General features: G+C 40.7%; 1 protein-coding gene across 4 annotated transcripts in view; it reads right to left on the bottom strand.

Moving 5' to 3' along the window:
- Positions 1-27917, bottom strand: part of MOB2 (MOB kinase activator 2) — a 141061-nt gene that overhangs the window by 19169 nt on the left and 93975 nt on the right. The window contains exon 1 of one of the 4 annotated variants that reach the window (XM_066629875.1): positions 18207-18394. The exons of the other annotated variants lie outside the window; for them this stretch is intronic. Within the exon in view, the coding sequence (XP_066485972.1) occupies positions 18207-18316 (110 nt within the window). The 5' untranslated portion in view covers positions 18317-18394. Of the gene's footprint in view, positions 1-18206; positions 18395-27917 lie in introns of those variants that run through there. 4 annotated transcript variants of the gene reach the window in all.

The raw sequence follows: 27917 nt of genomic DNA, 5'->3' as shown, positions 1-27917 counted from the left end.
AATGTTTCTGACAAGAAATAGTGTTCCTTGTATAAATTGGACTCTAGCAATCCTGCCCTGCAGTGAGGATTAAAGTGAGAATCCACTACACACAGAGAAAACCAGGTTTAAAAGCCCACAAGGAATGAGCTGATTGATTGCAAGCAGTGAGACAGTCATTTGGAAGTAACCAGTTCCAAGATGAGCAGTAGATCAGCGGGACAGATTTGTAGCTCCTCCTCAATTTTTTTCTACCACAAACCTATGCCTCATCATCCCATGTTTGTAATGAGGGCACACTGAAATTGTTTAAACTGTAAGTTACTTCCCTGAATTGAGCATTCTAGCCTGGAGCAAGCATAATAAGGTTAGCTATATACATTATGCAAACCTGGGAGTAGTTTAAAAATATCTTGCCATTCAATCTCTGTTATACAATAATTGTATATAGTCCGCATTATTTTAAAAAACCAACAATACTGACAAAAACATAGCAGAGAAAGTACATTGATCTTAGCATGAAGTAGTCTTACCATCATCATGTAGTTTCACCATATTACTGTTCAAATAGCCTCCAGTGAGACAAGAGGGTCTCAGGGTTAACCAACGGAGAATTATGCAGGTGCTGAGCTAAAATTTAATTTTATAAGCCAAAACTTATCTGCATTCCTTGACATTTCATGCTTTTGACATGTGAAGAAAACTTTCTAAAAGTAGATTCCATTTCAAAGGAAAAGTTAAGTTGAGCATTTTAATTTCAGCTCCAGCACTTTGCTGAACACCAGCAAATTTGAAAGCAATAAGCTTTTTGAAAGAATATGAGCAATTTGGTTGTACAGGTTGAGACTAATTATTCAAGTGGGTTCCGTTCCAAGCACTCATGTGGATGGCAACTAATGTGCTATAGCAAATCAATTTCAGTTTCTTTGCTCCATTGATTTAAAAACAGCCTTGATGACCTTTGTGATGTAAGGTAAGAGTCATTAAGAAGACAATCCATCAATCAGTCATCCTCCAAGAGCTTACAAAGGTACTTCACTCAGCCCCTCCCTTCACCAATGCAAAATGATCACCTTCTTTCATGTGCTCAGGGGGAAGGACAGGAGTCCGCTGGAGAGAGAAGGATTGAAGGATTGTCAGCCAGTTGCCCTCTCTCTCTCTCTCTCTCTCTCATTAAGGAGGTTAAAGGGGTGCATTTTCCCCTTCTCCAGGGATCAGCACATTCCTTCTCATTTGCAGGGGCCATTTGTGTTGAGTCAAATCTGTGTATAAAACATCCGTGTATAAATAGGCTGGACCTGTACTTGAAAGGCCCCCCTCAGTCACTGCTGACCACACTGCGCTAGGTAAGCCAATGGCCCAAGTAAGTATAAGGCAGCTTCCTATATTCTCACCAAATATTATCATTAACATTATCAACAGCAGCAACAATACGTAGTTGTAAGAAAGTCCAACTGCAATTTCTAAGTTTCCCTGATCTAGGAGGGTCCCTGTGTTAATGCAAACATACAAGAGATATATAATTTTCTGGGATGTTTGTAGAAAGGGTATCCAATCTTGTTTCCAACCTGGAATGTGATGAAAACTGAAGGGTTGAGCTTACATGGTTGACTACCTGGACTGCATATGCAAGAAGTTTCAAATCAAACTGTTTCCTATGCTAATGTAGCCCTTTCTGTAGACTACAAGGTTACAAGGAGTCTACAAGGTTAGCATGTTGCAGGCTGCCTGCAGGGTCCAGCACAGATTCTAACAAAATAGAAGTAACTGATCTCTGTAGCAGTGCAATGCTACTTGGGAAGCACCCAGGGTTTAGAACCTTGGTGCCTGAGGGAGAGTGCTAAAAGCAGAAGCACTCTGAGGGTTTGAAAGTTAGAACTCGAGCAGCAAGAAGTCAGAGCAATGAGAGACATTCACTCAGAGGGTTTATGCAGGGAGAGCTGAGCCAGAATAGGATCGTATGAGATTGAGAGAGAAGTCCGTCCTCCCGGCTAGCTTCCTAGCTAAGAATAAAACGACAGACATGTATAGAAGCGAGATGCAGAAGGAAGGCCGCTGGGATTCAGCCTTCTCTGGCTTTTATTCCCTCTCAAACAATACACAACAGGCTGGGGTTTTCCATTCTCTTATCTTGTTTACAATACTAAACAATGAGTCAGAAGTCTGCGGCTTCTACTTAATGAGAACAAGGCAGAGGCTTCTAGATGTGTCCAGATGCCAACGCAGGTGTGCCTGCACTTGTTGCCATGTCTCTAAAAGCTTAATGTTCTGTGCATTTTCCTACAGATCTCTTTCTCATAAAGAAGCAGATCAGAGCATAATTTCAAGTGTTCATTTAACTGAAAATTTTTAGCCTGCCTTTCAGTTCCAAAACATGACTGTACGTCATTCTCTCACCTGCACTCAGAAGTAATGTAAATAAGGTCAGTTAGCAAGCAAGATTGCTACCAATGCGACAAGCTGATGGCTGATTTGATGCTGCTGAATGAGTTGCCCCCCCACCTCTACAAACATTCCGTACCCTGTTCAACTCTCTCATCTCCTTGGCTCCAGAGCCAATAGACTCTGCTAACCTACCCACTTGCTCCTCTTTCAACAATGTACACAGAGCACTCCATTCCTACAGTGCCATTTTCCCCTCCCAGGTTACTGTTTGTCTGTCCCTTACCCTCAAGTTTTCTTAGTTGCTTAGACTGTCTTCTCTCATGTCCCACCCTTTAAAAAAAAAAAGGAAAAAAGAGTGCTTCCATGCCCTGCCAAAGCATCCTTCCATGCTCCTCTTCCCACCGCATAGTGTGAAGTCCCTCCTCTCCCCACAAGGCCAGCAGGGCGTCTGTTTTCTTTACAGCAGTTATACAGGCAGTCAAACTTTGGCAAGTTTCTCAAACAGCAGTTGCCAACCTTCCACAGAATCAGTGTAGTTGTACACTAAGTGGCTAAGAAGTTATGCAAGTGGGTTTTCTCAACCGCAAGATGCTCGTGCAAGAAAACATAATTTACATTTTCAGCAAACACACCAATGTTTCAAACTCAATGTTTACGTTGAGGGCAAAGGTCATTCTTTTTAGCTCTGCTTTGCTCAAAACAATTTGAACAAGTTTATATAGTATACGACTGTTTACTAAACCTCTATATTCCACCTCAGCTGGTTAAAAATGGTCTGCTTTCACTATAACTAGAGGCAATAGCGAAATAACACTAACACTGCTTTCTGCACTTCTCATTTCTGTAAAAAAAAAACCAAAAAAACTTTTATTTGGTTTTTATTTATTATTTAATCAGGAGCATAACAATAATGACTGCATCTGCTCATACTATACCACCTATATGACCTACCTAGTACACTTTCAAAGCAATTACAATTTATAATTATGATGAACATTTTGAATAAAAACACCTAACACCACTTTCTGCACTTCTAACTTTTGAAAAAGACGAAAATCCATGGAGGGGACGGACGGACACCATTTTCACCCACCTCTAACAATAACTGACTTTTCTGCTAAAAATGCTTTTATACCTTTTCAGCTACAGTTGTGCATTTTTAAAATCTCAGCCAAGAGTAAAATTAGAAAAACACATATTTTGGCCCCATAAACATATCAATAATAATATTGGTCATGTTTACCTATACAATGTTATACAACTACACTATAGTTCTTTCTGAGCCTGAAGTGTTTCATACGCATTATCCTTTGTGTTATCCCTTCAACAATCCTAAAAGGTGTTATCCCCACATTGCAATGGGGGTGGGGTGGGAGAGCTGAGGTTTGCCTAAAACCACAGAGCAAGTTCATTGCACAGTGACATCTCAAAAAGGGAAGAACTGATTTGCAGAGCAACCTCTTAGCTACTATGCTACACCTACTCATCTAAGCTCTTTATTCTCTGCACAGGAGCACAACTGAGTATGAACAAGGTTGCAGGGTACTGAAGAACACATTACTGGAAAGATAAGAAATTTTTATTAGACCAGCATTTCAATGTAAAGTGCTACAAGCTTTTGTACCAGATTCAGATGAGTACACTGTATCTAGTCTACCTGCAAAGCCTGAAAGATATTCCTCAGTTGTTGTGGCCAGTTTGTTTCCCTAGGTTTTGCTAGTGGGAAGGCCAGCAAGGCCTTTGTGAAGAACCTTTTGCTTGCCAAGCTGTCTGACCCCAGAACCTCATTTTCCAGCTTATCTTTTCCTATTATGAGTCAGCAAACAGGCATAGCTAACTGGAAGTCAGAAAGAGGCAGCACAAGTTCAAAAAAAAAAGTTGGATGCAAGAACTCCCTTCCCCCTCATTTTTTTTTAAGTTGCTAATAGTTTATTTAAGGGGAGGAAGGAAGAAAGTTCCTTGCACGCCCGGGAAAAATTTTTCTTTCATATTCTCACAGCAGTTCTTTACCTTAAAAGGCAATCTCTGCCTTGGCTCCAGATGCTGCTGGGCTGTAAAGCAGCCAGTGCCCAAGCATGGCAGGCATCTTACTGATGACAAGTGGCATAACTTTCTTTCACAATAGTGCCTTCTCAACTGAGCATTCATTGTGTGAAGACAGCCTCTTAAACCCCAAGGATGGAGACAAGGACTTTAGAAGTCCAGTTAATGCGCCATGTTTATTCCTGTGGCAAAGTGTATAGTACTAGACACTCTCCCCCTGCCAAGGTCTCCCCAGATCAATTGTGATTAAGATACTGGACTTTGTACTCTCCAGATTTAAAACAAAAATGTTAAGGCTTAGAACTCTACTTAATACCCCAGGTAGAGAACATTGTGAGCAAATGCTGAACAGTTCAGTAACTGGGTGTGAAAGTGGCGCTACAGGAACTAGCAGATAATGGCAATCTTCTGTCCATTAAAACAGCTGAAGAAATGCTACTTTAAATAAAATTATTTTTTCAGTCTCCACAATTATATGGATAGTTTACTGTAAAGAGTGCTCTGCTATGTATCTACAGGTACAGAACCATGAGCTGGTAGAATAGACACCAACCCTTGATACTGTCAGTGGGAGATACCATTTTATGTGGAGAATGCTTTCCCACACAGAAGTTCCTTGCAAGGAGAAAATTATATCAAGGAGAAAGATCTGTCTTGGTTATAGCTGTTTTCTGCTGTCAAGGAGCTTTTTCTGAATAAATAAAATCAAAGGGCATTCAAAATTGTGATTCCCCATCAGCAGTTTCTGGTGCAGTCCACTCCACTACTTCATTCTGCTGCATATGGAGACCCAGTTTTCTTTCAACAATGGGTGCCCAGTAAGGTTGAACAAACAGATGCGCTCAAAGTCTTAACTCAGAGCAGTCAGTCTCTGCACTGAAACAGAAGTTTATCTAGAACTTAAGACAAACCTCCCAGGCACTAGCTACAATCCAGGAAAACCCGTTGAGGAATGCAGAAAGGCTTCTTGCACATGTCCTGCATGCCACTAATCTACCCTTCTCTTGCCTCAAGGTTTCCACAATGCAGTCATCAGCAGACCCACTATGAGCCACTGTTCTTTGTAGAAAGGCCCTTCTCTATTTTTAATCATGGATTCTGACTACAACTACAACAAAAGGCGATGACATATACTCTGAGAACAAAGATGTGTTACTTGTGGCCAACTATTAGAACTTCTGCTAATGAAAATTCAGAAAATGTCACCCGTGATTCTAGCCCACATGGTTGAAAGGACAATTTAAAAACACAGATATCAGAAAAGAAACAAATTATATTTGAAATTTCATAAGTTTAAAATCCAGCTTTTATACTCATGCTATTGTTTATTAAAGGGGCTTGATGCAAGGCTTCACTTCATAAGAACTTAAGAAGAGCCCTGCTGGATCAGGACATAGGCCCATCTAGTCCAGCTTCCTGTATTTCACAGTGGCCCACCAGATGTTTCAGGGAGCACACAAGACAACAAGAGACCAATAATTACCACCAGGTATGACTCAGCTTCCACAGTTTAAACACATATTATTATGTGCAAATTCTTTTACGCCTTCATCTGTACATGCTTCTCCATTAAGGTTCTCAGTGTTGGACTAGTCCACACCTAAACCTAACTGAACTTCTAAAGGACTAGCTGCCTGTGATAGGTTTTTACAGAAGTCCCCCCTTTTCCTAAGCTACAAAACAAAAGGTAAGGCTGGTTAACTGTTCTACCACAAATCACAGTTAGCAGAATTGCAATAATGCATGATGGAACTTCTATTAATTTAAAAGATGGAAATATTTTCGAATTGGTTCAATCTACTCAAGAGATTAAGATAAGCTTCTATCACAAGCTTCTATCACTATCTTTCATCAAGTATGTTGGCCACATGCTGGCCAACAGAAATATTAATTTATAATACTGGAGTATACAATGTCTTGCAATGCATCTCTTATCCGGAAGGTTTCATTACATGCAATTCCAAGGATTTCACATTCATACATGTTCATACATGTAAAAGATTCTGCCACACACATTTTACTACTGCTTATTCTCTGACATCAACAATGCCATAAACCTTTCATGCAGTCAACTGATCCTGTGATTACTGCCACTACCTGGTAGTCTCACTCAATCCCAGGGGATGAGCAGATTCAAAGGGAAAAAGACAGTCCTTTAAGTATCTAAGGATCATCCTAGGCCAGTGGTACTCAAACTTTTCCAGTGAGTGGCTCCCTTGACCCCCGTGGCTGTTGGCCATGACTCCCCATCATGTTCCTGAGGGCTGGAAATGACATCATTAAACAGGAAGTGGCCAGAAATATTAACTATATTAATATTAATTATATTAATCATATTAATTAAATGCAGATCTTAAAAATATATTAATACACAGCAATATACATGCTTTAATAAATGATCAGCTGCTGATCACTGTTGGAGTCAGGATGCTGGAGTAGGTAGATTTTGTCTGGTCCAGGAGGACTCATTTTTTTTAAACTTTGTAAGCATACCAATAGAATTGTTTTATCAAATGAACTTTGTGAACAACCAGTCTGACCAACATTACACACACACACACACACACACACCCCTGTGGACCCCAATCCAACTAGTCATTTCTCCCATTCTCCTTGGATAGGATTGAACCTTTTATTAATTTAATGAAATTAAATTTTTCCGGTAGCTGGTGGGGAAAACAAAAATAGGCTATGAAAATATATCAGAGCTGATAAGGGTTTGGTTAGGAAGTTGACTTGTCTCCTATACTAAGAGATGCACAGCTCAAGCCTATGCATGTCTACTCAGAAGTAAGTCCCATTAGAGTTAATGGGGCTTACTCCCAGGAAAGAGTGGATAGGATTGGGTCGGCAATCACTTCATCAATGGCTGATGAATGGCAATCACTTCATCAATGGCTATTCCCTTCAAATAGCAAGATTCATCACTTTAAAAATACAGCTTTTCCTCTTCACTCAAACAACAAGATTAATAAATCACTTTTAAAATAGTACCCTTTTTCTGCTCCTGGCCAAGTAAAGTGTGTGCTTCTCTCTCTCTCCCCCCCCCCCTTTGCCAACTGCATGGAAACAAGACCCCTGGTGACAGTTAAAATAGGAAGCATTTTATTTGGGGAGGGGGAGGAAAGTAGGAAGGTTTGGAGATCGAAAGGGGAGTGGAAGAGGGAGGGGGCTGAAAAGAGAGATTTCACTTTGATGAGAAGTGATTCCAGGCTGGGAACTAGGAACCAACCAGACAAGGATCAGCGAGGGTTAAGGACTGCAAGCCGAGCATGCTCAGAAGAGGGCAGGCCGGCGGCATCAGCCACTCTCACAGCTGAGCAACTCCCGTTTCTTCTGCTTTGAAAAAAAGCGCAGACAACGGGCAGAAGACGGGCTTGTATTCTGCCCAGGGGTGTGACTGTATCACTGCGGGAGGACATCCTGCGCCTCTCTTTTGAGTTCCTGGTGCCTCCCTAAAGAGCTGCGCTGCACAGTTTGAATAACACTGTCCTAGGCCATTTAGAGAACTACAGTAACCACAAGCATCTGTGCCTGGAAACAGACTGGTAGCCAACGCAGAGAGTATAATAAGGCATGATGCAACATTTCCTGAAAAAAAACTGGCTCAGGAGTAAGCCTCTATTCAACATCTTAATTTAAGTTTTCTGTAACATCTTCCACTAGTAATTCTTTTACACATGCATCTAACAATCCAGTCACTTTCCTAGTTGTTTTCCTGGTTCCTGATGAATGCTTGTCATTTGTTTCAGTATATCAGTTGCCAAGTTCTACCTTATTTCCATTTGGAGAATTGGAAACACTTATACTGTACCATCATCATCTATAAGATATTTTTATTTATTTATCACATTTTTATACCACCCTTCCTCCAAAGAGCTCAGGGCTTTGTACATAGCTGCTCCCCTCCTTTTGTCCTCACAACAACCCTGTGAGGTAGGTGAGGCTGAGAGAAAGCGACTAGCCCAAGGTCACCCAGGAAGCTTCATGGCTGAGGGGAGATTTGAACCTGGAATTTGAACCTTAGATCTTCCAGGTCTAAGTCCATCTTCCAAACCACTACAGCACCCTGGCCCTGAACCAGATACATCCCAGCTTCCAGGGTTGGAAACTTGACTCAAACCACAAAAATGCACATTTTTCACCGACTTGTAGACTCGTGAGACATGCACTAAGAACCTGACATTCCTTCTGCCTGTGTAGCTGAATCTGCGTGTGGAATCTGTAGGATTCTAACACAGACCACCTTAGAAATCCTGAACTTCAATCTAGCATTTTTAATTGAACTTCCAGGACCTCAAAACAGTTCTTCTCAGTGTCATCAACACAATTCTCCTGTCATCAGTACTAATGTATACCACGGCCAAGTCTTCTCATTCGCTCTCTAGATAGCACATGATGTTCACCATCTTTGCAGTGGGCAAAGCACCATGCATGCTGTAAATGTCTTCTCTAGATTTCTAATCTTCCACCCTGAAGGCCTATACTTGGTGAAAGAGAATTGTTACTTGTTAAATTGTCCCATTGTAAAGCATTGTTTAAATCTTCCTCTATATCAAGGTGTCCAAACTTTTTGTCAGAAGGGCCACATCATCTCTCTGACACTAAGTTGGGGGCCAGGGAATAAAAGAATTTACATTTCAAATCTGTATAAATTTACATAAATGAATATATTAGAGTAGGAACTTATGAATGAATGAAGGTCTTGCAATAACTCAAGGCCTATAAAAGGCCTTGCACAAAGCAAGGCCGGCCTTTCCTTTGCTGCCACTGCTGTATCACAAACGTGAAACAGCAAGCAGTGGAGGAGCCCTCGTCCCACAGCTCATACAAGAGGTTAAACTGTTGGCTGTCACACTGAGAGCAGTTGTGTCAGGCCAGCGCAGGCTCCAGCAAGTCTTTGGAGGGCCAAAGGCTCATTGGAGACTGGGGGCTCCCTGTGGGCCAAACTGGGCGTCCTCAAGGGTCGCAAATGGCCCCAGGGTTGGGGTTTGGGCACCCCTGCTATACCATGCATTTCTTCTTTTCTCGACACAGCAGAGTTTAGCATGGGTTACACATCATTGCTGATGCATAGGGGAAATGTCCCACAGGAAGCAAGGTATCTGGAAAAGCTGCCTCAAGGCAGCAAGTCATTTCCAGATGTCCCATATCCCTTAAGGTATTATGGTAGATTTGATGTTCTGCAAAGGGACTATGAAATATTCTCAAATCATAGCAACATTTTTTGCATTTTTATCCACAAACTCTGCGGGTTTAAGATACAGTAAAAGAGCAAGGTTTCTGTATCTGTCTCACGTGTCAAAACAGTTTATATACAATACTTAACAGCAGATTCAGAGTTTGCTAGTGGTTCAGATGCAGAACCGTACTGATTTTAGGAAAGAGCTCAAAGGGAACACTGGCAGGAGAGATATACCCACAGATGTACAGAGCTCAGGCAAATGAGTATATAACAGTGCAATTTTTACCCAGTGACTACACTGAAGTGATATGGAAAAGTTCAGCACTGGATACAAAATTACATATAAAGATATATTGACACAAAATTTTTCATAGCATAATCACATTTACAATTAGTGTAATTTCACCAAAATAATCTGAAAGGGACAACTATTGAGGATAGTTCTACAAAAGCAGAAGCCCTGTGTAAACCAGTCCAACATTATGACAGTACATAGGTTGATTTCATGGTACACAATGCTACGAACACAGAACAAGATGATGCTTGGCTTGCAGAAGAGTGGGTAAGTCCACACAGTTGAACAATATAATATGAATAAAACCATACATTCTGCTCTCTGTCAAGGAATCAATAAAGACCAGGCATTTCTGACACTTGTGAATAATCAACTTTTTCATTTTCTTGATTGCTTCACTGTATTTGGGGGGGGGGGGGAGGCGTGGAAGCAAAATTTTGACACCAAGGATGATCTACTCAATTGTGCAATCCAATACATTTTACTCATAAGTAAGTCCCATTGTGCAATGGAATTTAACCACCCTAGAGAGCATGAACAGGACTGCAGCTTAAGAGTGCAAGGTTTGGCTTTGGCTGTCATATGGAAGATGTACATACAATGCTGTCTTAAACAGAATCAGACTATTCGTAGCTTAATATTGTCTACACAGATGTGCAGCAGTTCTCCAAGGTCTTTCCCAGCCCTACCAGGAGAGACCAGGGATTGAAGTACAGATACTTCTCATTTTACATGGATTTGATTTACATGGTTTTGAAATAGCGCACTGTGAAAATTAATACTGAAACTTAAGTTACCCAAGCTAATTTTCAAAACAATCTGGTAAAATTTCCTGGTGCTCGTGCATGTTCAGCTGGCTTTGGTATGGTTCCTCCAATTTTTAAATTATGCATTTTTGAAATATGTGCTTATTTTCAAGAACATTAACTGCTGCATTAAAAAAAGAGGTACCTGTATGCAGAATGCACAGACACCTAGGTGAAGTCTACTGCAAACAATTCACAGCAAGCCTTGAAGCTTGCAGCCCCAGAGGCAAGTACCAAAAGGATATGGAAGAAGGGTGCCAGTATTCATAGTCTGAAAACACTCGTACAGTGAGAAATCTACTGATGTACATTAGAAAGCAAGCTATGCTGGAAAGCAAAGGCGGCCATATTCACCTAACATCATCAACAAATCGGAGTAAACAAAACAGTCAGAGAACAAACATTCAGACAGGTTGAAGGAAAAATATTTTTCAACAGGGTGCTACATGTCAGCTCAGCACAAGCATCATCAGTCTTTGTATTTCTGCTTTGAGTTCCTCAGGGGGAAAGAGCATTAACTAGGCTGTCTTTAGTTCAAACTTGCCTGGTCCTGCCAGAAGAACCATATAGGCATGCAAAGTGCTCTGAGCGAGAGAGATTTGGTTTCTATCTTGTGGGAGTGGAGAACCAACCAGACATTTTTTACGTCTATTTACCACATCCGGTCTCACTCACCTCTTACCTATGCACTGAAGAGATATTATTCTGCCTTGATAACATCTGTACACACTCTCAGATGAAAGCATACAGTCATGAGAAAATGGGATGTTACTAGAAATAAGGGTGTGCAATATTCAAAGCACCACAAGTGGCATCCACAATTACTTTTCCTCCCAAGCAAGGTACTCTGAATGCTACCCAATGGCTTTTTCTTAAGCAACGGTCAAAGTTCGGTTCATGACTGAATAAAACCAAAATGCTTTTGAGGCAGTGCCTACAAAGGAAGCTGTGCATTAGCTTGACAGGAGTGGCATTCCAAATAGCAGCATTCTGAATTTTGTTTGGTCACGCCAGCAGGAAAATGATGTCCCAGTAAATGCCACACAGTCATTTACTGTTCACCCGCTTTAAAATCTTTAATACTGTAAACAAATTACTACTCTGAAAGTAAACATTGCTGTATTATAAGCCCTATACAGGTATTTCCTTTGTGTTTCCATTTCAGAAATGTCTCAGATCAAAAATTCAAAATCAGGTGTTTTAAGAATACTTCACACCAGGTTTTTTACAAGCTGCTAGCTCAGAGCTTTTCAGACTAGGGCATCGCGATGCCCCAGCCTGTGGGCCCTGGCCCATTTCCCCTTAAGGGGCGGCAGCAGCTAGGAGGCAGGAAAGAGGCAGTGGTGCGATCCCCAGGATCGTGCCACTCAGGGGGGCTGCAGGGGCTTGGGTACACTTATCAGATCGCTCCACTTTCACTTTTGAAGCTTCGGGGAGCCCTGCAGACAGCCGCACAGGGCTCCCCACACCCCCGGGAGGCTGCAAGAGGCTCTGATAAGTGTACTCAAGCCCATGAAGCCCCCCCGAGCGGCAAAATCCTGGGGATTGCACAGCTGCCTCCGCCCACCCCCACAAGAACTTACTGTGGCTTTCAAACTCCCTGGGAGTTTGAAAACCGCAGCGCTAGCTTATAGGTGACTTCTCTCACACAAGAAGAGAGCCTACCTCATTAAATTCAAAGCTGGGGATAAGATTGTATCTTTAATTAACACAATTAGAACAAAATCAATGACACTGAATGTATTTTGAAAAATTCTCTTGGACCCAGCTGACACTGCAATGTTATACCTTAGATAAAATTCTGTTTTAATCAAAACCCAACACACACAAAAAATCTTTACATGACAGTCTTATGGACTATATGGTTTGTGATGACACTTTGATATTGCATTCCAAAACTAGCATCAGACTACACATGAAAACACAGAACTGATAAAAGCATATGTCCATTTTTAGAGTTTGTCATTATAACCAATAGAGACATCTTGGGAATGTCTACCAAGCCAATGTTTATAAAACTACATTTTATTACTCCTAAATACAATTAATTCAATAAACAATAATGTGAAGAAGCCAGTTCAAAAGGTAGTACTTGCAAAGGAAAAAAATGGCAAGTACCACTCTTTTTTGTGGGTACTACTTTTGCGAGTAGCACCACTGCCACCCCAAATAGCAGCTATGCACAGAAGTAGGCAGCTTGCCTCACAGTTGAAACTTCACTCTTTACTCTCCTTTCCCAACTTGTGCCTTTTAAAGGGTCAGGCAGCTACCCAGCCATATCTTGCCCACTGGTGCACCACAGCCATGCCATCTCTACTCCAGCAATGTCAGGCCAGGCAGAGCATGTCAAATGGTCACTATGGCAATTGGGTAGAGAACTACCTACCATAAGGTGAAGTACCACTACCAGTACTAGTACCACTGGTTGAAAAACTCTGCTTAAAGCAGAGAAATTTTGTGCAGCCACTGACCAGAATCTAACTCGGCAATTTGCAACCATTTTCATTTCATGGCACATTGCGAAGGTGCTAAAATTGTCAATGCACATCATTAGTTTTTGGACATTTGACAAGGCAACCTAGACTGCCAGTGAAGGGCTACATCCTCCAATGGCCCTATTAATATATGACCCTCCCCCAAACCACTACAGCACAATTGCAGACCATTTGCAGCACAGTAATGTGCTATGGCACAGTGGTTGAAAACTGATGCCCTAACTTGTACCCAATAGAGAACATCCTCCAATTGTAAACAGGATTTTAGACTTCAGAAGTTCTCCTTGACTTAATTAAGCAATGCTCCCATAATGCTTCCTTTTCAAGTAACGCATACTGTATATCTCTTTTAGTCAGGGCATAATGTTGCAGATTCCTGCCCTAACATGAGCAACAATTTTGTAGATCTTCAAGAGAACCAGAACCAGTTTTTTGAGGGGTATTTTTGCTTATTCTCCTCAAAGATTTGAGGAGTGATTCCTTGTACTCATTAGCAAGATTCAATACTAGAATATAAATCTGAAGCAAAAAATAGTATGAGTAAGAGAAGCTCAGAAATTTGTATGTTACACATAATATGTTTGCTAAAACACAGGAGAGTTTCCATGTTGTTCAGGGCCATAATGATGTTAACAAGAGCTACATCTCTGTAAAACAGCTTTCCTTTTGCAGAAATTCTTGTATCCTGTTATTACAACTATAGCTTGCATACCTTGCAAAATATTTGACAGAAACAGACATAAAACATATTTTAGATTCTTTCTAGTCAAGATCACAACTATCCGGTTATTTTGGGGCTGTATCACTTTGAGGAGATGTGTGTCTTTGGTACAGAATTCACTATTCTGGCATCCCAGCCTTTTTTTTAAAATAACAATTTCAATTTGTGAAAATAGGCTTGAATGTGTGCATGCATAGAAACCTCTGGATGCAGCATGTCCTGAGGTCATGGATTAACATTTTGTTGCAGTGAACTCTGGTTTGCCCCTCCCTCCATGAGTATGAGAAGCAGAATTATGCAAAATACATAAATGCAAAAATATGAATTTTACATCATATACAGGTTTTCCATTAATCAGCTTTTTTGGACACAGTTTTCTGTCAAGTGCAGAATATACACATACTGTACTATCATGCACTAGTGAAATACTATATAAACACTTTACCTAAGCTTTTCTGCCAGAAAGGTTTCACTAAAATTTTTGGCCAACTTCTCACCACGATCCAATCAGGCAGGTCTTGATATATATATTTCTAATAAAACAGCTTCATCAGATTAAAGCAACTAAACTTCAGCCACAGACAATCTGCTCTTCGTCCCAACATTTCCCCTGCTAAACTATTTCAGTTAAGTGGAAAGTTGGAGAAAAGAACTGTACAAGACAAAAATAGTTCAGACAGTTCCCAACTGCCTTTTGCTCACAAGTCTCCAACCTATTTAAACAAGTTTCTAGATTATCTATTTTCTAGCATTGTTTATGGAGTAGGTCAAGCTGTGATTAAGAGGGTTTTTGCCTACACTTACAAAAAACCTAACTTGGGTCATTGGAGATAAAATCTGGTCCAGTCCTTGTCAAACAAAACTTTGTTAAGAATTGGTTTTAAAGTATACACACCATTATGTAACTGACATGTTTATAAAGAAAAGTGAGTGAAATGTGTTATGAATGCATTTAATTTCTCCCTAGCATCTCATTAAAATTCATCACATCAGAATACGACAAAATTTAACTATTACATAAGAAGTTATCTACGACTGTCACTTTTGACATATTTATCTTTACAACAATCCACTGTGGAAAGGCAGTTCAAGGAGATAGAAGTTGGGTGTTTTTTTGTTGTTTTTTTATTTAAAAAATAGGGTTCTAATACTCATGGTAATGCAAATATGCTGGAAAACATGGTCAGATTCTGCTGACTGTTTGGAAATATATGTGAGTGCATGATCAACAGGATTTCCATTTGCCACTTACAGTGGGACTGTGGGACCCTACTCAGTTCCTGGTTCTTCTCCATGGCTACTCATCAAAGAGTTCTCAAAGTGGTAGATTTAATCTTTACATCTAGTCGGAGATCACAGATCCATACGACCCTACCCTTAAACATTTATTTATATACTACTTTTAAACAAAAAGTTTCCAAAGATGTTTGCAACTAAGTGTGTTGACTTCCTATCTCCTAACATCTCAACAGTTCAGGCGACATTATAGACAAATCTTACTGCCATTTCATATTTTGAAGCATGATTTATCATAAATTTGAACTAGAAAAGTGATCTTCACAGCATCATCCTGATCTCTTCCCCTCACAAAAGACCAAGGGTTTTATACTACCTGTGTATGGAAAAATGAAGATTGTTGAGAACAAGCTTCCTTTATAAAGGTGAAATACTATGATGGAAAAGCCAGGTGCATCCAACCCCCCCCCCCCCAACAGTCTCAGCAAACTGTATAATTTTATCATTTTAGCTATGGCAGGAAGAACTGCCTACACTTCTCCTGAATCTACCCTTTGCAGTTTTCCAAGTCACCTGGTTTTCTTCTCCAAAGCAGAGTAAACTGAAAGGACAGAAAAAGACACAGCCAAGATTCACTATGATTAACCTACCTAACTTTAAAGTGTGATTTGAAATTTGTTAGTTATTTCAACCTTCTAGACCCTTTGTGCCATTTTCCTTTAGATGGGACTTGGGAAGAAAAATGATCATGAGTTACTCTTCCTCACCAGAAGGCACAACTTGCGGATCCTTCTTGTGCTATTTCTGTTCATCCTTTTCAGTAGTTGCATATTTACTCTAATAAAAGCTGCTAGATTCTTTTATCCTCAGTCCTGCTGGTGGAGAATAATTACATGCAGAGCATAGTATTGCAGAGAGGTGTGGAAAGATTTAATTGGCCATTTCCTTTCTTGTTGGAAACCTTATGGTAGGTACATGAATGCATAAAGAGCAAGTCATTTTAGATGTGTGACTTAGTACATTTACTAATTCACAATTAGTTCAAATGCTTTCTTGAATAGCCAGAAGGAACTAAAGAAATTCCTCTCAATGTGTCTTTGCTTTCAGCATAACCTCTTGCTCAGAGCTATAGATAATCTTAGCCAAACCCTGTACCAAGGAACCCCAAATTCTGCAATAAGGGAAGCAGAATTCCACGCCTGATATAAATTATGCCAATTAAGCACATTTGCAATATCTTATACTTTTCCATAATTTATGTTTGTTCCTGCAAGTCATGGAGAACAGCAAAAAACTATTCATGGCACAGTGGGATTTATAACGCATTGTCCCTCACTACTACAAAACTTATTCAGAGACTTTGTTTGGTTTAACCAGGCATCACTTACATCAGGGGTGCTCAATAGGTGGATCACGATCTACCGGTAGATCGCAAGGCAAAATGAGTAGATCGCGGAGTGCCGACCCCCCCCCTCGAGTCTATGAGAAAATGGATATATAAGTATTATAAATAATTAAATGTGGGGGCGGGGAAGGAGAAGAGAACCAAGAAAAGGTTTATGGAGACTTCTCAAAATCATTCACCACACAGAAGTGTACATACTCCCCTTTGCAAGTCACAGGAAGTTGCCAGTATTTAGAGTCATTTACACTAGTTTGAGCAATACTTCCACAGCTGGTGGCATCATTTCTCTGCAGATCTTATAATCCGTCCCTTAAACCTATGAAATGAACCCACCAGATTGGAATAGGAAAAGGGAAGTTACAAGCATACTGCTGTACAAAAACATTTGTAACTTACCCTATTTTAATAAATGGTAAAATTAATTTGGTAGCCTTCTTAAGTAACTCAAGTTTTATTTTTATCTTTGGAAGCTCAGCTGTTATTCTTCAATTCTTCCAGTCTTGTATGAGAAATATTTAGCTCAGATCTATCCCTTTACTTGGTGACTCGTAAAACTTAGTTTAAGATTCACCTTCACACTATGGACTGATGCTAGAATGCATATGAACCACAGAAAAGGAGACAGCATTCCGACAGTCAAATTGCTCTAACAACTAGCCTCAAAAAGTGAGAAGCAATTCCCTGAAGACTGTCAAAAATTGCACTAGGATAACAAACTCCAGTGGAGAGCAAACACAGGTTGTTTTTTTTAAATAACTTTTCTATTGTATCATCCATTTCAAGGCTAAAATAAGTGCTCATGTTTGACTTAAGTAGATGCTATTCCTAGACAACTATTTTCCATTTCACTCCTATGTAAAGTTTATTTCAAGTCATAATGAATAAGTATACACTCTGTAGTCAGAAAGCTGACATAGCCAATTGTTCAACGTTAAGTTCTTGTTTCATATGAACCATTACACAGTGCTAACAATGCTTTTACATTCTTCACCTTCCTTGACTTAACACAATTATGAACACAAGTTCTTATCCAGCAGCACAAGCAAACTGCAACTTCAAGAAAGTTTCTGAACAAAAAGCAAAAACTAAGCAAGCATCTGTGAGGTAGATTCTTCATCCAAGTACCTCGCAAGCTAAAGGTCTCGCATACCTTTACACAAAAGTAAGAATCACTGAGTTCAATGGGATTTACCCCAGAGAAAATGTGTTTAGGATTGGAACTCTACCAGTAACAAAAAATAATCACCATGTCTTAAAGTCCAATAAAATTTGTAACAGGCAAGCACAGGTATGTATGACAAATAAAAAGTTTCATAAAAGTTACTCTTTTAACTTTAAGTTATAGCTAAATAAATAGAAAAGTCAGTATTTTTGCTGATTTGAAAATGAGACCAAAGCCAAATCGCTAGCCCCCTTAAGTGTTCCATTCTTCTTAACATAATTTCTTCTAAAAGGTTCTCTTGTACACCAGTTTCCTCAAGGGATCAAGGCTTCAATCCAATTCTTTTTAAAATCAGTAGGAATTTTGCCCCTGACTATTATAAGAAAGAATACAACTTCACCCCCAGTGCATTAATAGCCCAGCATGCTCCAGAATGAGAACGTGGCATAGACATCGTCTCCCGCAAATCAAGATAGTTTCTAAGATATTGTTACCTTAACACCTTGCCTACTGCCTGTAGAACCATTTTGCAGCTTAATCCAGTTTTAGTAGTTTGGGAGAGTACAGGTCTTTCGCCGCTGATGTTACAGTGATCCCCAACCATATTAGAGAAGAATGTGAAGGAAAGAGGGGAAAATTGGGAACTGCTAGTACAGACTCGCTTTGCTTTACCAGACCTCTCTCCTTCCCTTCTCAAAAAACTAGTCCAACCACATTCACAGATTTTACACAGCTTACTTCACACTAACCCTCCCTCCCTCCTGCTCTCAGCCAATAAGAGAGCAGCAACAGAAACAGGAAAAAAAAAACACCTCGGCTGAAAAAGACAAACAGCTGCTCCTTTTTACAAACCCCAAGTAAAAGCCAAGCCTGAGGAGCCAGTGCCAATAAGGAAGCATTTGAATTGGCCTTTTCAGACTGGCGCCGGCTGTGCAACAGGACAAGAGAAGTAGTGTGGAGGACAAGCAACCTTCTTTCAGGCACTCTCTTTGCAGTACAGTGTTACTGAGGTACTGAGTGAATAGGGAGCAGCTCTTTGACACTTAGATTCCAGTGAACTGTGGAGCAACTGCAAGTCCATGCCCAACACAACTTCACACAAGTCCAATTCTAAATGAGACAGGCATGATGTTCAAAAGGTGAAAGTTGATGTTCAAATTGGGCAATAGGTTCGACCCTGCAGTCACAGCAAATATTTAAGCAGATGCTAAGTATGAATATCCCCTCCAAGACAATGACTGGTTAAGCATCCAGTTGCGATTAGAAGCAATTTACGCTTGTCTACAGCCAGTCTTAATGATACTAAAGCTAGTAACCATGCTGAAGTTTGTCTTGGAGCTATGTTTTGCATTTCCAGAATCACATCCACCTCAAAACACATATCGCATTCACCAAGAAGGCATGTTACTATCCCAGCACACTAAATGCCAAGTTCTCCAGAACTACAGGGTTTCTTAACTGACACATGTTGAAGGCAGCATGGCATTCACCCTTCCCCAAACCACTAATACCACCTTGTCAACAGACACACTGTAGGAACACCTGATTTAAGAAACTAAGGTAAACAAGAGGGCAAGGCAATACTTTGCAGGCATCAGCAAAAACCAAGCTCCACATGTCCTCCTTGAATACTAAGGCTGCATTTCAACTAGCCTTAACTTTACACTGACTACTGGAACTAATACTGGAAGTGCTTTACCACACTAGTTTTAAAATCACCCACCAATGGTTTCAGGTTAAGAGAGTTTTCACTAGAAGGTCACATGAGTCACTGTGAGATACAGGAAATTGGACTAGATGAGCCTTTGGCCTGCCTGATCCAACAGGGCTCATCTTAAGGTCTAAATTTCAAGAATGACAGGCAACCAGCAAAGGGCCAACGGTATGGATAGCTTTAGGAATGAAAGTAACTACATATGTTCTCCTAAACAGGAACGGTTGGGCAGAGCAGTATTTTCAAATGAAGTACAGTCAATTCTTGTTACCCACTACGGTTAGGTTCCTGGAAAACCTAGTGGATACTGAATTAGCAGATACTGAATCATTAAGCCCTGTGGTTCTCAAACTCCCAGGGAGTTCGAGAACTGCAGTAAGTCCTTGCAGGGGTGGGGGGGAGGCAGCAGGGGTGGGGGGGAAGGCAGCAATGTGATCCCCAGGATCGCATCTCTAAGGGGACTGCAGGGAATGGGATTCACTCACCAGTCACTTCAGCAGACTGTTCGGGGTGCGGGGAGCCCTGCATGAGCAACTGCAGGGATCCCCAGGTCTTAAAAAATTAAAGTGAAGCAGTCGCGCTCCACGTTCAGTTTTGCAGAGGTGGAGCGCTATTGCTGCGCTTTCACTTTTTAAGTTGCAAAGAGCCCTCAGATGCTCGCACAGGGCTCCCCGCACCCACGGGAGGCTGCTCAGGCTGGGGCGATGCTACACCCTAGTTTGAGAAGCCCTGATTAAGCCTATGGGAAAAGCCCCGATAAAGCCTATGGAAAAATGGGGTTAGGTTCTAGGGGACCCTCTTCACCATACCCTCTAAGAACCTGAATCTTAACTTGAAGTATACAGGGCTGGGTGATAGTGATGACCCAGCAACATCTCCAACATGTAATGCTTCCTCCTCCATGCTGGCTATCTCTTGATGCATTGAAAGTAGCTGGCCCAACATCCTCAAAGTTCAGCAGTGGAGAGGAGATTGCTTCACCATGTTAACCATACTGTATGAATGCATCTCTCCAGCACTCCACCGCCCCCCCCCCCCAAACCAGCTGATAACAGGTTAATCCAATTTAGGGTGCAATCCTAACCCCTTATGTCAGTGCTTTCCAGCACTGGCATAGCGGTGCCAATGGGACATGTGCTGCATCCTGCAGTTGGGTGTCACTCACAGAGGCCTCCTCAAAGTAAGGGAATGTTTGTGGAATGGCACTGACCTAAGGGGTTAGGATTGCGCCCTTAATTTAGTACAACAAATAAGGTTACACCAAGACAAAAGGTAAATTCAACATTACAGAGCACACTTACATGACATACGGTTGGCAAGTAACCAGGACTAGACTTCCTAGCATCAACTTGCTCTCTCACCCCACATCAACTTTCAACCTTAAGAGCAATTTCCTCAGCTTATCACACCCCTTAGCTGAGGTAAATACTAAAAAAAAATGGTTCTCTTTGAGGGTTCTTCCTCCTTCACCTCCTTCACCTGTTTCTTGGCTGCTTCCCTGGGCTTGCCTTAGCCCCAGAGCAGCCCTCAGGTAGCCTTGTGGAGACCTCTGATCATTAGCCTCTGATCATCAGCAGGTTGTGAGGGATTCCCAGCTGGATTGCCAGAGATGGTGCCCAAGACAGTGGGGCAAGTCTGGAAGCTGACACAGATGTGTTCTATGATTCTCCACAGGCCAATACCAATGCAAATCTGATGTGGCACCAGCACAATATTTGCAGATAAATAAAACAGAGTTGCAGATAACAAGAGGTAGGTGGCAATAATATCCCTCGCAGATAAGCAAATTCCCAGATAGCTGTTTTGCATAAAGAGAACTGGCTGTATAGCCACTGCAAGGAAGTACCACTTACCTATAATTTGGGAGGGACGTTAAGAAAAATACTCTTCCATGCATATGGCACCTTCAGCAAGCATGATTTGTGCCACCCCTTTTAAAAAAGCCAGCAACTTGTCCAATAATATTACACAGCACTGTGCGGTAGGAGCAAGTGACAGAACCCTGACCTTCTACTTCAAGACTTGTGTTCATCAGCCTTCATGACAATCAGGGGTTGCTCTTGCATAACGGACTTCGCACACTAAAGCTGCAGTCCTCTAACTGCTTTATTTCAGTGCCCTTCTCAAAATCAGAAAAGGTAAAATATACAAGCCTGAGGCAGGATGACTATAAAACAGTCAACCAATTTATAGTCTTGAAAATTAATCTCAGAGACATCTAATTGGGCATCATCCTTTATATCCCTTCTTTTCCTGCCATTTTGGAAAAAAATATGCCATTACTTCTTTTTTTAAAGGATCTTCATGGTCATTCAAAACTTCTAATGCATTCTGCCTCAAAAGAAAAGTCAAGAAATTACAAGTCCAATTCTTTTGTATAAGAGTAAGAGCTCAATTACTTTGTTTGAGTATTTTATAACATGGAAGATACTGAGAGTCAACACAGGCTCATTTAGATATGAGAAATTTAGAAAACAGTCAAAAGGGTTCTGAACCCTTTCAAACAAGGATAAAATGTATTATCTGAGAGTCCTCATCACAAAAATGGAGGGGGGGATCTGAGGAGACTATGCTTATTCCAAGGCATAATTGGAAAATCAGTCTTCATCTCTGTACGTGGATGTTGAAATCCATGGCTAATAAAAGGCTGTTCTGAAAGATTATTCAGTATTCTTTTCCCAGTCTATCTGTCAACGCATCTTTCTCTGAAATATCCTGTTTCATCCACACTACAGTGTTGAGCTCTGCAGTTGCTACTGCTTGCTATATTTTTGAGATACAGGTAATCTTCTGAGACTAGGCAAAGTGACCACTAGGTATGCCTTCATTACTATGAGAAGAGCACTGGCAAAGTACAATTGTCAAAAGTACATGAAAAATTGAGATAACATTAGAATTCTGAGACTTGAGTTATATGTGTGAAAAATACCATTTTTCTTCAATAGCCTGAAAGGCATCACAAAGAAAGTCTCAAAAAACATATATGTTATGAAATTAATCAGTTCAACCATTTTTATGCAGGAACACACTCTTGTACACCTAAGTGGAGACTCCTGATACAACACGGGGCACTGCCAGACCATATAGCAGGATCTTTGTTTCAATCCCATTCATAATAATGACTTATTCAACACCAAGAGTGTTTACTGGGAAATATAAATAAGGAACACCATTTTAAGAGTTTACAAACCACTTTATTAACAAGTATTGCTCAATTAGTATTTATTTGCCTCTTTCTGTAGCAATAAAAATAAAGTGTTCAGTAAACACCAAAAATATTAATATTAGGAGGTCTGGAGAAAAACAAGCTACCTTTTTGTTAAATCATTATACCTTAAAAATTTGAAAAAGGGAGCACAGTTCATTATTCTCATTTAAAATGCAGGCCAATAAGTATGAGACAAACTGAATTTAGACTACAATTATAAAGACCACTTAATTTAAATTACAGCCTATTTACACCATGTGTCCCTGCCTAGTGTAATGGATGCCTCAATACTAATTGCCCCCTTTTTGTTTGACTTCAAAGTACTTTTACTACTGTCCAACCAAAAAAGGCATGCTAAATATTTGAATATAAATAGAGTGTTCTGAAAATGCTGGGGGGAAAAAACTTGGTGCTAATAGAGGTTTTTGCTGAAAAAAATAGCTGTGGGTTTCAGTAGCAGGAAGTATAAGGGGAAAACATTTCATACTGCATAACTGGGAGAGTCGGTCTTTCCTAACTGAAATATGTTGAACAACATCCATCTGAGTACACTGAAGGTCATTCTTTGATGGAGTGTGTGCTGCATGCTATTGTGGGGGGGAGGCCAGATGGCCCAGGAGAAGTAAGCACAACTTTTTCATACTTGCCTCCTTGTAGGCTGCCTGACTTTCATTGGGTCTCCTTGGACCCTGGTTTTCATTTGAGGAGATGGGAGGAGAGGTTGGGATGGAGAATGAGGGATATTATTTCAGTATGTGCCACTATGGCCAAGCTCCTCCTCCTCCAGCATCTTGCCTCAAACCACTCAAGATCCTGCCCTGCCATTGACTTGCCTACTTTGACATTGCATTCGGGAGTTGCTGTTGCATGCACGGGGCCAATGCCCCCAAAGAACACAATGGCAGCACAGGTTTTGTATAGCCAATCTGATTGTGAGACTCCACCACCACAAGACCTGGACAGGATTGGGCTGAGTGTGTGAAAGAGTGAGGGTATGTTAATTATTCCAGTTTATCCCAGCTGATGAACAATCCTTGCTCCAAGTTCATCTATAAGAAATTGTAATAAGAAGCAACCGACCCAGTACAGAATACTCCAGCACATTAAAATGATGAGAATCTTGCTTTTTTGGCACTTGTAACATTTAACACTTTGTTATTGGTACAATCTTTCTTTCAGTTTTTAAAAATATTTTTCAGTTTTGCCTTTGAAGTTCAAAATTCACTGCTCTGCCAAGCAATGCAACACACAGAATATGAAAACAGTGAAAGACTTTTTCCCTGAGCCCAAATCTTAGACGCTAAGTTTCATATAAAAAGAGTCAGAATTTCTAAAAACTTGGCTAACTCCCCAGGGCTCAATTAATTCCACACTACGCAACTCTTTCACTCCACTTTTTACAACACAATTACTGTATTCACAATCATGTGTCAATATCATAACAAAACTGACACAGAAAATGCCATTAAAATGGCCAGAAGTTAAATATCTAACTTACATAATGGAGAAACATTTATTGCACTTTTCTTCTGGTTTGCCCAACTGGACACTGCACTCTGCAGAAGGATGGCAATATTGAATATGCAAAGTGCTACTATCAGAGCAAAGCTGCCATATACCTAAGTTTGCTTTCTAATATCCCCCTCCTCCCACCCACTCACCCACCCCCCTTTTAAACCAGAGAAGCATAAACATACCATTGAATTCTTAACTTCTTCAGAAGGTACATGAAACACAACTCCCAAAGATCTCTAGGAATGCTCCCAATTTCGAAAAACAAAGGGCACAATCCTAACCCCTTATGTCAGTGCTTTCCAGCACTGGCATAGCGCCGCCAATGGGACATGTGCTGCATCCTGCAGTTGGGTGTCACTCACGGAGGTCTTCTCAAAGTAAGGGAATGTTTGTTCTCTTACCTCAGAGCTGCATTGCCCTTATGCCTGTACTGGAAAGCACTGACATAAGGGGTTAGGATTGCGCCCAAATTTGGAGACTTGGTTAAAGACTTTACGAGATAAGTTGTAATATGCTCATGTTTCAGAAGAAAAGTTCTTTAGCCCAATCCCCAAGCTGAATTTTGACACAAAGAAATTCAGAGAGCATTTTGTAGGGAAACTTCAGAGACTGAATCTGAAGGAGACAGAAATTCAGAAGAATTCATTTATGGACATCTCTAAATTGTGACCTCCATGTCCAATGTGCTGTGCCTTCTTTCCATATTTATTGCATACATGAAAAGCAACAGAACCTGAATCAGAAACAAACAAAAAGAGGGCAGGTCATAATCCCAAAATATGCATTCAATAGAACTTTGAACGCTGTATACTCTTGCTAGGAAGGAAATGGAAGAAAACTGGGATCCGGAAACCTTCAAAATTGTTCTTTCCCACTTCCAGACATGCAGTATTTATTCCCTACTGGCATGACTAACTCTCTCCCTGAAGACGGTTTCACATTATACCACTGATACGACACAATTGAATAATGAAATAAATTCATTCTTTAAAAAAAAATCATGCTTTATAAACTTTAATGAGATCACTAAATGAACCAGAGTTTGCGTTTCTCATCCAGCCTCTGTTTATTAATATTTCTTGATACCAGTCATGATGCTTGTATAGAACTTCCAGGTTCAGAGACCAGCTGACAATGAATAGACATTGTTGGGGTGTAACAACAGGAGGAAACTATTGCCTTCATGCCCTGCTTGTGCAATTTCTAAAGGCATCCGATTTCCCACTATGGGAAACAGGATGCTGGACCAAAAGCATGTTAATAATTGCAGCATTTATCTAACGTGCAACAGACATCTCAGGAATAGGATACATGTAATGTACATATGCCAGGAAAAACCTCATATGGTTCTTTTTTCCCCACTTGCATTGCCTCATACAAACTTAGGGAAGGAGGACAGCTTCATATCCTCAAGGTAAAACCTGTTTGGACAGTCTTCCTGTGCCAGCATGTCTGCAAGGCAAGCAGAAAGCTACCGAAAAAGGCTTAGGAACCTCATCCAGTGACCTACTTACCACTACTGAATGCCAGAAAGGTTAGTTGCAATGTTAGTTGATTTATAAGTGCTCAGGCTTGCAATTTCAGGGTCCTAGCCAGACATGCTATTGAACTCCTTTCTGGGGAATGAAACTCCTGTTTACCAAGTCAACACATTATGAAAACATAGGAAGGCAAAGAACATAAAATTTGCTTTTTTCAAAGTATGATTTCTGAATTTCTCTTGTCCCCCCACTCTTCAAACGCACATGTGCACAAGAACAGAACGTCTTGCAGTTGCTTTATCCAGAGGAGAGAAATACTGTTATTTGGAACACTGTGTATTAGCAAAGAAATGTACAATTCATATCATTTTGCTCCAAAGGAATCTCTTGAAGTAGATAAGATTTTGAGCTATACACAAAGCCAGGTTAGTTAACAATACATATACGTTTGGAAACTTAAGGAAGTGTAAAAATAAGCAATAAACATGACACAAAAGATGGGTAACTAGGCAGAAAACCATGATCAAAGTCAGGAACTCCTTTTTTGTTCTGCTTGACTTTTGCCTTATGGTTTGCTCATGACTACTGCTCTGCTGTTTTGTTGGGGTCCTCTCATTGCAGATTCTACTGCTTTCACCTGTTTATTGTTTTTATTTTAAAACATTTATATCGGAACTTCCCTTCCCCCCAAGGGTGTCCAAGGCAGCTAACATTAAAAACTAAAATAAAATATATCAACAATAAACACAGCAAAGAAAACCAACTTTAAAAAACCACAGTATAAAGGCAAAACAAAATCAAAAGATATTCAGTGCTCAACGGAACACTGATAGGGAGGGGGCAGTTCAAATTTTTAAAAGGGCTCTATAATTTAGGTGCTGCTACAAGAAAGGGCCTCTGTCTTGTTGCCACCAAAAGAGCCTTGGTAATTAGCAACAAATACAGGAGGCCCTCCCAGATGACCTCAAGGGGCATGCTGTCTTGTGTGGGAGGAAGCAGTTTCAAGACATGAAGGGCTTCTAAAAGTCAGCACCAACACCAATGTCTCGAAACATGCCTAGAAACAAACTGGAAGCCAGGACAAAGGAGCAACGATCTGACTGAGTCAAACTGCCTAGCTACAAGGACTACATGTGCTGTCACATTTTGCATCAACCGCAGTTTCTGAAGAGTCTTCAAGGGCTGTCTCACATATACCATGTTCAGTAATCAAGTCTCAAGGTCACTTATGCATGAACCACTTTGGAAATACTGTGGTATGGCTGCAGTCGGCATACCAACGTGAATTGGTAAAAATACCATCCTGGCCTAAAACAAACTTTAGTTATTCTTGGTGTATTGATTCTGGTTGTAGGCCACCTTGAGTGTCTCCCTTATGGAAGGAGAAAGCATGGATTACAAACATTTTAAACAACAAGGAAGAACTCTTTTCTGAATTCTCAAATATTTTTCCATCTGTGACAGGAGATGTATTTAAAGACAGGAATCTCACCAGATGGAATGTGCATGTATATAGTTGAAATTCACTTCCTCACTTTTTTATACCCCTCTTTTGATACTCTTTGGAAACACATTAATCCCCACTGTCACATCATTGCATGATGAGATCATGCTTAAACCACCAAAAACTTTTAAGTTCTCTAATAAATTCCTTTATTTCTATCCAGAAGTATTGCTATATTTAGCTATTTTATGGTTTTTCTGGCTGTATTCTACTATTTCTGCCAAGACATCCAGAACTCTGTATCAGCAGCTTACTCACGAACAGGGCATCATTTACACATCTCAGCATACAAGGCCAATGATGTGTTGTATATTAAGGCCATGAACCTATTTCTGCAGTATATTGGTAGCATGCAGGGCTGTCCTGTTATACACTGCAATCCCTGGCAGGGTACAGGTGGCCAGCAGCAAGACAGAAATACTCCATCAGGAACCTGGTCAGAAGAACGTGTGGTTCTGTCAGCCAGCTGGGTAATGTCGCAGGTGTCCCTGCTGTGCAGGGCATGTGTCCTGCCAAGTGAGCAGGAGAACAGTCAGCCATATCAATTAACCAGGCCATGGCATGGCACCCAACCTTTGTCCACTGCTGGTTAAAGGAGGAGCTGATAGGCAGCAGCCAGGTCTGGCTGGTGGGGTGGCCTTGGCCCTATAAAGAGCCCTGGCAGGAAGGAGAGGGGAGATAGCAGAGGGAGGCAGCAGACAGGAGATGCTATGGATAGTGGTGACAGGTGGAAGGAGACAGCAGTGAGGGAGGAGGCATGGAGAGAGACAGCAAGAGGCAAAG

Source organism: Tiliqua scincoides, chromosome 1, assembly GCF_035046505.1.
Source record: "Tiliqua scincoides isolate rTilSci1 chromosome 1, rTilSci1.hap2, whole genome shotgun sequence".
In the NCBI taxonomy this organism is placed as follows: Eukaryota; Metazoa; Chordata; class Lepidosauria; order Squamata; family Scincidae; genus Tiliqua; species Tiliqua scincoides.
This window is presented reverse-complemented; position numbering and strand designations above follow the sequence as displayed.